An 11,253-nucleotide genomic window follows, 5' to 3' on the forward strand; every position below is an offset into this window, starting at 1 on the left:
CCCCCCCCCCCCCCACGGTCCCTTCTCTTCCCTGTAGAAAATGCTTATCTTTGAGATGAGGCTAATACAGGGGTGAAGAAGGCTTTGTTTGTCATGAACCAGCCCAAGGGGCACCTTGTCCCACCCTGGGCTCAGGAGCCCTCTCTCTCTGCACCACACAGATAGGGTAGATGGATGGGGTGGAGGGAACCAGGCGGTTCCCTCCCCATGCCGTCACCTAGCACCCCTGTCCCCACCCCCCACCTAGCCCCGGCCCAGGTCCTGCCAGAGCATGGTGGCTGGGCCCCACATGTCTCCTTGAAGCGGGTCCTGACCACCCTGCTCCTCCCCCCCCCGCCCTGTAGCCTGTCTGGGGCCTCGACTGCTTGTAGACCTGCCTTGCTGGGACCACGCGCTCCCAGATCCCCTCCAGGCCCCAGCACCTGGCCCTTGGCTGGGGCTCAGGACATGCTTCCAGAGTGCCAGGAATAGCCATTTGGAAAGGAGAAGGAGAAGAGAAACATGAAGAAAACGAGAGAGGGCAGCATCCCAGGGGGTGCTTAGCTTTCAAAAAGGGTCCAGAGAAATGGCCACTCTGCCAAAAAAGGTGTCAGAATGGCCCGAGCCCCCGGAAAGAATGGAACCGTGAACAGCAGATCTGCACAAAACCTGTGTGGTGTGAGGACCTCCTCTGACCCCCTCACTGCTTGCCAGGTCACTGCTGGCGTCTGAAGTCCACTGAGGAGGCCAGCTGAAAGTGAAGGCACCACCCTCTCTGATGTCCCCATGGGCAGCCTCATGAGGCACCAGGGTCAAAGCACCCTCAGCCCTGGGGGAGGTGCGGAGGGCAGAGGACCAGGACCAGCGTGCAGACAGTCCCCAGAGGCAGCCAGCTTACTGCCTGTCGTGAGAGCGGGCGCCTTGAGCAGGACCTCCCCAGGATGTGGGGCTCCCTGCTGCTGTTAAGCTTATCCGCTCGGCAACAGTTAAGCTTCTGTTGCTTCAGAAGGAGGAGTTGGTTATTCTGCTGTGGTGACAGACACCAGGAAAAGCATTTCCACCGACATCGCCTCATTTCATTCTGACTCCTTCCGTGTGGGGTAGTTGCATCACCTCCATTTTACAGATGGAGAAACTGGAGCACACAGAGGGATAAAGGGCTCCCCTAAAATCCTACAACTACTAAGAAGCACACCCAGGTCTCTGAAGCTCCCATTCACCCAAAGCTTTCCCAGGAAGAAAGTCAGGGACGGAGCTTGGGGTCTAGCAGTGGAAAACCAGAACTGGAACTCCTTCTGATTACAGATAGGGAAACTGAGGCCTGCAGAGGTCAAGGTCACTGGTCAGTAAGATCTGGCAAGAATTGAGCCTCATGACACTTTTGTGTCTTTTCCAGACTCTATTCGGTCTCTTTGGGACTCAGTACTCCTGCTATTTCCTTGATCAGAATTGACTAAATTAACCCCAAATAACGTGCTCAGGGCACACGACCAGAGCCAATGTGGTCACATTCTGGGTCCCAGCACCAGCCTTTTCTCCTTTGGGCCCAACCTTCCCTTCCATTCCCACATGTGCTCTCTGATCCTAAAACAAGAAGATGCAGTTCAAACCTGGCACGTGTATTTGGGACACGGAGCAGCTCAGCTCTGATAAGTGAGTTGTTGAGCGAGCTGAGGATGGCTGGAGGCCTTGCAGCAAGTCCCGTGAAGACAGGTGTGACCTTCTAGTCTCTGCTGTGTCTCTGACACCCAGAAGACACCAGGCTCTTGATAAGTGCCCAGTGACTAGTGGAAAGACCTTAGAAATGGAGTGACCTCATTTGGACCACATGGACCTTGCTGACCAACTTCTCCCTCATGTCTGAAGATGGGTGGTTGTGGACAGTGCAAAAATCGAAGGTAGAAAGTCCAGATACCAAGCTTTTCACCCCCTACTCCTCTCTCGGGAGCAGTGTGACCCTCACACTTAAAAATAGTGACATCTAGGGGCACCCGGGTGACTAGTCAGTTAAGCGTCCGACTTCAGCTCAGGTCATAATCTTGAGGTTCACAGGTTCGAGCTCCATGTCAGGCTCTGTGCTGACAGCTCAGAGCCTGGAGCCTGCTTCAGATTCTGTGTCTCCCTCCCTCTCTGCCCTCCTCTGCTCACACTCTGTCTCTCTCTCAAAAATAAATAAACAAAAAAACACTGTGACCTCTGAAGAGCCATTTCATTCTGACTCACACCCGCCATGCTGACAACTAGCACTAGGTCTTCTGGTTTTAAAACACAAAGTTATAGCCCTTAAGTGGTGACAGTCCCAAGCGTGTGTATAGAGTTTTCTAAACATTACCAGACCTGCATTCTCTGACATGACCTCAGCCACCTCCTGTAGAGCTGAGGATGTGAGGCCCAAAGGAAAGAAAGGGTTTGCAGGAGGCCATACAGGTATGGCCCAGAATTACAGAAACTCATGTTGGAAAGGATGTGAGAGTCACCACACACACCTCCAAGTCCCCACCACATCTTACAGGCTTCCCCGTGTCCATGATGGGACTCTTGTGACACTGGAAATGAGGTCTTTGCATCTCTGGCCAGCTCTGCCAGTTATGAAGTTCTCATTTGAATTTGAGGACAATTTGGGACATGAAGTCACATGCCCTAGATTTTTATCTCTTGCTTTTTCCTCTGCAAACTGCCACTTCCTTGTGTGTTCCCAGGATAGACGCCCCTCAAATGCCCAAATTCGGAACTTTATGAACCAAACTGAAACCCACTCGGAGCAAGCCAGGGGCAGGTCCCTCCCAGGACCTTCCTTCTCTCCTCTGTAAGAGAAGAGGATCTCAAAGGCCAAATCTCCGTGCCTCTAACGACACTCACCGGGGTGACCACTCTTTCGGAAGCCACTGTGGGCATGGGCAGTGGGGGGCCCTCAGGGAGGGTGCTGTCCAGCTCTGCTGCCACAGCCACGGTAAGGGGCTCCTCCGTGGCAGTGGGTGTTAGGTCTTCCTCATCGCCAGGAGCCTGGAAAACAAAACCAACAAAAGGAATCACCTCACCTTCCCCATGACGCAATATGCGCATGGCTGCCACAGAGTCTGGGTGACTGTCCTTCTTACGGTGCTGGTCCAGTTTCACAGCACTGTCTCACCTTGGGCTGTCATTACCCCGCACGCATTTGAGCAGCCCAGACTCACAGACTTGGGATCCCCTCTGACATAGGCATCTCCTCTGGCGATGGGGCGCCTCTTCCCCCCTGCCCCCAGCCACCCATTCTGGCTTGAGAAAATCCTTGGACGAAGCTAGGAGGTAGCAGGGTCAGGAACGGACTCCCTGACCCGGTCTGTCATGCCTCTCCCACGGCATCCTGCCTCCCTCCAAGGGCGCCCACCCAGATACATGCTCTCACCAAGCTGAGTGTTGCATTGCCTCTGGGGAGGGCCAGCCACTGTTCTGTCTCATGACACTGACCCCTCTCCCCGCTGGGAGCCAGACAAGATGCCAGGAGACACTTACAGAAGTGACTGCTTGCTCAGGGGCCGCTGTGGGTGTGAGGGGAGCCCAGCCATCTGTGGGGACACTGCGAGCCTCCTCTTCCTCAGAAGTGCCGAGAGGGGCTTCTGCTGCAGCTGCTGCTGTTGTTAATGTTTCTTCACCGACTGGACCCTGACACGAAATTGGCATGAGAATCGATCACCATTTCTATACCCCTAGATCAGTGGGTGTGTAAGCGCAGGGAGGAAGCCGCGGCCACAGAGACAACATGGTCGCAGGGAGGAAGCCGCGGCCACAGAGACAACAAGGCCAGATAGATAACCAGATGTGTAACACGGCCATAGCTGAACCCCAGGCTGGCGCGCCTCTCTCAGGCCAGTCTATGCCCCTCCCGGACTCCCCTTGGCACATCTGTGCCGAGTACTTGGCCTTGGCCTGCACATCTCCAGCTCCGAGGCAGCTCTGCTGGTGTCTAAGGAGTCAAGACTCACTCCTTAGTTCTCTTACCCTGTGACAAGTGCTTTGCTTTTCAAGAAGTGTGGGGACGAAAGAAACAAAGGGGAAGGATGAGGAATGGAGTAAAAGATGAGAGATGAAAGAGAAGAAGAAAGAAGGAGGAGTGGGAAGAGGAGAAAGAGAAGGTGGTGGCAGCCACTTTACTTTGTTAATGGAAATAATCCTCATAACCTGCAAGGGGCCCGGAAGTGCTATCAGCTGGTCAGGTAAGTGTCCTCACTGCGAAGTTTCCCTCATGGACCAAAGGTGAATGGCTGGGAGCAAACGTACGGAATGATCTCAAAGGCCAATGTTATTATGTGATGGGCAGGCAACCCTCCATTCATGCAGCAAATATCCACTGAGTACCCACCATTTATGTGCAGGGATAAAGACAGATCAATGAACCAGATATACATATAATCTATAATCTCTGTCCTCACAGATATTATGGTTGGAGAGAGACAGAAATGGGCTATTTACCAAGATTGTTATTAATTACAATTAGGATGAGGCCTTCCAAAGAGACGTTTGGGCACCATGAACGTGTCTGATGAGGAGACTTGACCGTCTAGGATGGTCCTTCCATGATAAGGTGGTGTTTGACCTGAAGTCTGAAGCATAAGCCACGATAAAGGCAGGGCCAAGGGGGGAAAAGGTTCTAGGGAGAGAGGGCAGGGTACGGGAGGATTCTAGGGAAAGAGGCACATTCAAAAAAACTGAAAGAAGGTCAGTGAGGTGGGAGCCTGAGAGGAGGGAGACAGTGGCCCAAGATGTGCTCACCAAAGCTGGTCAGGCCAGACCCTTAAGGCCTTGTGGCTGGGTAGCGAGCGGGGTCTGGAGTGGGGGCGATCGAAAGCTCCATGCACAGGGCTGCCCCCGCAGGGGGAGTTGTGGGAGAGGATGGAGGAGGGGAGGCAGGGGCCTCAGCCGTTGCCTGGATGGGGGACATCCTGGCTCAGTCCATGGCGGGCATGGGGAAAGTGGGGAAGGAGGCGGGTCCACAACAGGTTTAGGTAGAAAAACTCAACAAGATTTGATGCTTGGCAGGATGTGGGGAATAAGGAAGAGGGAAGAGAATTCTGGATGGGTAGCTAGGGGATGAGGGTCCCAGTCATTTGAGGTGGGACCACGGGAGGAGCGGACACGGAGTCCAGGTTGGAGTCTGTTGAGTCTGGAGACCCTGAAGGTCAGCCACCACGATGACATTATAGGTGTCCTGGGATATCTGTATCCCACCTTCACGAGCTGGGACCACTGTGTCCAGGCTGCCTAAGGAGAGGGATGAGAAGGCCTGACCTTGCCTTTGGACTCTGACCTTCCTCTACCCTCCCACAGCCCTCATTTGTGCCCAGAAACAGGCTGTAGCTGTGCCGCCCTCACCTCTTCCACTCACACCCGGCTCCTGCACCACTGCTGGTGGAGGCGGTGGGTGGCGGGCCCCTGGGAGTGTCCCCCGCTGCTGGCTCTCCGCCTGCCCCAAGCCTTGCTCCCCACCCGCCTGCTGGGGCTGCCAGCGTGCGCAGTCCCCAAGCCAGCAAGGCTCCACTGCACGTGTACCCCGGCCTCGACTGACTCCCCTTCAAAGAAGTGCCCCGTCCAGGCTGCTCTTGGGTGTGCGGAACAGCATTAAGGCTGGGTACCTGCTCCCAGCTGCGACCTCCACCTTAGCGCTTTGCACTCCTTACCGGTGTCACCCCTTCCTCCAGGTGCTGGATGGACACGGAGAGGGTTGCCTCCTCAGTGGGCACACTGCCCGCCTCCACTTCCCCGACCGTGCTGACGGGCACCTCGACCTCCTCAGCTGCTGAGACTGCCGAGCCCTCTTCAGCGTCTGCACCCTGAGCAGGAAGACATCATGAGGCATCTGGCGGTAATCTAGTATGGTCGGTGTGCACCCTGTCGCTTCCTTGCCTTCAAAGTGCTTGTATCCCCGAGACCTCATCTCACCCCAGTGCCTTGAATGTGGCACCCACGCAGAAACCCACACCTGACATACCACTCATGGCATGAGTCCCTGGACAGCAGGCCCCCCGGGTGGCTCCCCCGCCCCTCCCCACCAGAGACACCCACCACGGTCCCTGCCATCCTCCCTCCGCTCCTCCCGGGAGGGGGGCCTTGGCCGATCCCCAAGTCATGGTGCTGGGGCAAGACCAGCTTTCCTTCCCGTTAGAGGAGTGGGTTGGCCTCACTGACCACTTCCTCCATCCCAGCCCCTTGCCTGGACCGCGACACGGCCTCCGATCCCGGCCCCTGGCCTGGACCGTGACATGGCCTCCGATCCCGGCCCCTGGCCTGGACCGTGACATGGCCTCTGATCCCGGTCCCTGGCCTGGACCATGACACGGCCTCTGATCCCGGTCCCTGGCCTGGACCATGACACGGCCTCCGATCCCAGCTCCTGGCCTGGACCGCGACACGGCCTCCAGGCTTGCTTCTCCCACCCTTTCTCCACTTTCTAAATCCTATTCAGACGAGGCCACCATTCCTTCAGTGATTCCCACTGTGAACACGCTCCAACTCTTCCTCGCGGCTCTCAGGGTCCCAGAGGCCTCTCCAGCCACATTCTCTGCCTCCCCTTGCTCACACGGGACCCTCGTTGCATGCTGGTGCTGATGTCCCCAGGCCTCTGTTCCTGCGGGCCTCCCTCCGGGGCCACCTGCCTTACTCCCATCTGCCAGCCTCCTTCGAGGTGTCCCCACGGCCTTCCCTTCGACATCCTTTCTCCAGGAAGGCTTCCACGACCCCAAACCTGGGCTCTGGGCCCCCCTTTTGGTGCTTTTCCTATTGCACCTCTTCCCCCTCTGCTCCCAAGAACTGGCCTATCCTATTCACCTGTGCACAGCACAACACATCACTCCACAAACATCTGCTGAACGAGTCAACAGATGCCTCAACCTCCAAAGCTGTGTCTATTCAGATCTGATCCCGCAGGGCTGTCCCTTGGCACTCTACAGACTGGCAGGGAAACCCAGAGACTGTTCCCACAAGAGGAGCCCACCATCCCTCAGAAACAGGGGAGGTGGAGAAGGTGCTCTGAGCTACTTACAGAAGTGACCCCTTCCCACATGGCCTCAGTGAACAAGGAGAGGGCTGGCCCCTCGGTGGGTGCGCTGCTGGCCTCTGCTTCCTCAGCAGTGCTGGCAGGTGCCTCCGCCTCACCGGCTGCTGCTGTGGCTGCCAGACCTTCTTCAGTGTGCACGCTCTGAAACAAAAGCATCGAGAGGGACCACGTCGCTGGGTCCATGGCCCTGATCAACATGCCTATGGCTGGAGAGAAGACTGCTCACAGCCCTCTCTTTATCAGCTTGCCTTTCCCTAGCTTCTTTTTCTCTAAGCATTTTCTTATCTTTGACTTCACTCCAGCCCCATGACAGTCCCAGAATCCCAGAATCCCAGGTACAGGAAAGACTGCAAGACAGCTACAGCTCCTGGTTGATTCCGAGCAGCTGTTGGCACACGCCAGTGACCAGCAATCCCTGTCACTCTAGAGCCAGCCCGCTCCAGCTCTAGCCACTTCTATCTGGACGCAGCTGCCTCCCTGTGACCTCCCTTATGTGCCCATCCAGAAGCTGTAAGAACAAGTGAATGTCTTTGCCCCTGACAGCGCTTCAGAGATGTGTAGGGAGCAGCTCTGTCTTTCCCAGCCTTCTCCAGACTGAACCCCATGTTCCACCCGCTCGTGACTCAGTTTCCCTGGGAAATGCATAACCTTCTCCGGAGATTACACAGCAGATGCACAAAATGGAAATAGCAGTTTTGGCTGTTGGTGTCATCAAACTAGGTTTTATCTCAGTTTTCAAAGGTTTTTTTTTTTCTTTTAAATTTGGGGGGGGGACACGGGTTGTTCTGTTTATTTTTTGTGAAAAGTAGTTCTTTTAGACACTAAAAACACTAAGCTGATCAAAGTTAGATTTTTTTTTTGCTGGAAGACTTATAAGGAATCTGTAAGATATGCTATATACTACATAATAGAATATTTCCCAAATGTATTTGACCACAGAATACTTTTTTTCCTACAGCATGAATTTCTGCAAAATTACTGCCCTCCCCAGAAAAGAGAGAAAAAATGACGTCATAGATTTTCTTTTTTTAAATTTTTAAATGTTTATTTTCGAGAGAGAGAGACAGAGAGAGACAGAGCATGAGCAGGGGAGGGGCAGAGAGCGGAGACAGAATCTGAAGCAGGCTCCAGGCTCCAGGCTCTGAGCTGTCAGCACAGAGTCCGACGCAGGGCTCCAGCTCACAAGCTGTGAGATCATGACCTGAGCCGAAGTCGGATGCTCAACCGACTAAGCCACCCAGGTGCCCCTATGTCACAAGATTTTCAAAATAGGAGTCTTTCTGCTTCAAATTTAGCTGGAGTTCCAAAGGACTTTACAATAAAGTATAACTAGGAACAATTAATTCACTGGGGTGCTTGGGTGACTGAGCTGGGTAGGTGTCCAGCTCTTGATTTTGACTCTGGTCATGATCTCAAAATTCATGAGTTTGAGCCCTGCATCAGGCCTCTGCACTGACAGCGTGGAGCCTACTTGGAATTCTCTCTCCCTCCACCCCCCTCTGCCTCTCCTTCTCTCACACACATACTCTCTCTCAAAATAAATAAACTTAAAAAAACCCCAATTCATTGCACAATTAAGTACAATGAAGCAAGTACTTCCATGGCTGGAAGAAGCAAGCAGACCACTTGTGTAGGGCTAAGAGACAAGGAAAGGCAATCAGTTCCATCACGGAAGGCCTGCCACCTGCCTCTGGGCTACATAGGAAAGGGTAAAAAATTCCTTTGGAGAGAATCATCAGCGTGCTAGGACTTTCCCCTCCCTTCTCACTACAAGTCATTTGGTGAGCTGGACACGTGTTCTTTGGGATTTGGGAGACAAAGGAACTGAATTTTGATACTTTGCTAGACCGAACTTTGGAAATAGCTGTGAAAATGGGCTATTATCAGATAGTGACCAAGACAGCATAAGAAGTGTCTGAGTTTCATCCCAAGGTGGCAGAAAGAATGAGCTGACCCTGTGGGTTTTCAGCAGAGCCGGTTGTGAGGAAAACACATTTGCTTTAATCTCGCACCTTACTGTGTCTAGCTTTTAAAAAACTGGCTTTGCGGGTATAAAAGCCAAACACACAATGGAGCAGACACATGTGCAGTCAGTCTGATTCTGTCTTAAAGGGGCTCAAAGGGTGGAAAAGGCTGTTTATCTTCAGAAATGAGCAGGAGGGAGGTGGGCACCGTGGGGAGGACCTGGCACCCACGGCCGTGCGGATGTGAGGACCGGCTTGTGCTGCATCTCCTCCCCCTGCGTGGGTGCATCCCTGGCAAGCCTCTGGGGTCCTGATTCTGCCCTCCTCTATACCCGCAGGAGGGAGGCAGCCTCCCTGACGTTCAACTAAAACCGTTTTCATTCTTTATGGTGCCCAATACAAGTCACCATCAAGTCTGAAACAAGCAAACAAACTTACTACTGACTTAGCAAAGGAAATTAACCATTTACTCACCTCTTCAGTGACATAGATGAGGGCCCCGTCCCCCGAACCGACATCTGTAACAGGGGCACCGTCCACAGTATGAACTCCCTCCAGTGTGTCATTCAGGACCTCACCAGACCCTGAGGAAGCAGGCATTCTGTAATCAATAACTGCATTTTGCAATCTTGGAAGAAAATGAAACGGACTTGAAAAGATGTCCATAATACAGGATTAAGAAGAAGAAAAAGGAAGCTGCAGAAAAACAGACGTGGAAGGCCAATTTTACGCCACACTTTGATTGCGGGCTCTGGCACCAGCTGCAGAGTGGGAAGCCTGTTTTGCCACTTACTAGGAACATGACCTGTGGCAAGTCATTTAACCTGCACCTTAGGATCCTCATCTGTAAATGGAAATAACAATTCCTATTTCACAAAGTTATTTTGAAGACTACGTGCTTATAAGTATTAAGAACATTAATGCAAAAAGAGCATTGAGGAAGCCCCTCAGTACAGTTAGCAATATAATTAGCAACTGATTAATGCTCACGGTCAGTGTGGTTCTATATGGGTAAAGGGTAAAAAAACTATAGGAGTTTACTTGTTTTATCGTCATCGTATATACATATAGACATCATTATATACTTAATACAATTATTAAATAACATGTAACATGTAGATATGTATGCGTGTGTATGTGCCGCACAAAGTTGGTGAACCCACAATGCTTAATATTGGTTTCTGCCAGAGAACAGGAAAGGAAACTACTATTTTGGGGGATTCATACAACTCTGCACTGATTGAACTGTCAGCACAAACACGTATCTCTTGCAATTTAAGAAACAAATGGAGTCCTAAAGCAAAGAAAAACAAATTATACTAATATGAATGCATGCTTGTTATGGGCTGGGCCCCAGGCTAAGCACGTCCCATGCAGTGCCTCATTCAACCCTCCTGTTAGCCTATCTGTCCTACCTACAAGGACCTTCCCACCACCTGACAGCTGTGGGGACAGCCAGGACAGGAATCTCACGTTTTCAGTCTCCCCGCCATCTCTCCATGGCATAGGTATGCTGCTCTGATCCGCACGTCAGCACCTTATGATTAGTAACCCCACTTTGCTGAGGAGCAACAAGGTCCCACAGAAAGTAAGTGGCCGGGAGGCGCCCTGAAGCCAGGTCGGCCTGTCCCCATGCCGGGCCATCTGCATGCACGCTGTGCTCACGCATGTCCCATGTCCCACCGTAAGAAGTGAACTATGTATTGTCTGCACACATCACCACTCTCTCTTCCTCCCGGCTCCGGCCACCAGGGGGTGCTGTGCAAGCAGCAGGCCAGACCCCTATGCCTTTGAGTCCCCACTCCTTGGAGGGTGGGGAGTGGGGGTGCCATGGGGCAAGACCTTGTCAGGAAAGCTTAGAAAAAAACTGCTAGGTGGCTTTCCGTAGCCAGGGAGAGGGCTCAGGGTTCAGGCCCCTTTCTTCTCACCATCTGGGCCATCCACCCAACCGGCAGAACTGAAACACTTCGGCAAGCTCCGTGGTTTCTGTTTGGCCTCTTCTCTGCCAGTTAAGGAGTCTGGCTGATCCCAGGGAACAGACGGGCTGTGCTTGGATCTGCATCCCACTCTGCATTTGGCTCCCACTGTCTTTGCACTCACCCCTCAGCCCAGGCGAGGTCCTAGCCATCGCCCTGCAGCACCGCCCCCCCCAACTTCCTTGCCCTACCTCAGAGATCCTAATTCTACCCAGGAGAACAGCATTCACATTCATAAACCCCTTCCACACCCCCAGCTGCTGGGCTCAATCCTCTGATCTACCTGGGAAACAGAGATGGG

The 11,253-nt window shown here is 53.2% G+C and overlaps 1 protein-coding gene across 1 annotated transcript in view; it reads right to left on the reverse strand.

Moving 5' to 3' along the window:
* COL15A1 (collagen type XV alpha 1 chain) overlaps nucleotides 1-11,253 on the reverse strand; it is a 110,755-nt gene that overhangs the window by 43,962 nt on the left and 55,540 nt on the right. The window contains exons 7-11 of the mRNA XM_077756055.1: nucleotides 9,451-9,560; nucleotides 6,998-7,153; nucleotides 5,637-5,789; nucleotides 3,475-3,624; nucleotides 2,839-2,982 (exon numbers count right to left, since the gene is read on the reverse strand). Of these exons, the coding sequence (XP_077612181.1) occupies nucleotides 2,839-2,982; nucleotides 3,475-3,624; nucleotides 5,637-5,789; nucleotides 6,998-7,153; nucleotides 9,451-9,560 (713 nt within the window). The remainder of the gene's footprint in view (nucleotides 1-2,838; nucleotides 2,983-3,474; nucleotides 3,625-5,636; nucleotides 5,790-6,997; nucleotides 7,154-9,450; nucleotides 9,561-11,253) is intronic.

This window comes from Crocuta crocuta, unplaced genomic scaffold (assembly GCF_008692635.1).
Source record: "Crocuta crocuta isolate KB4526 unplaced genomic scaffold, BGI_CrCroc_1.0 scaffold431, whole genome shotgun sequence".
NCBI lineage: Eukaryota > Metazoa > Chordata > Mammalia > Carnivora > Hyaenidae > Crocuta > Crocuta crocuta.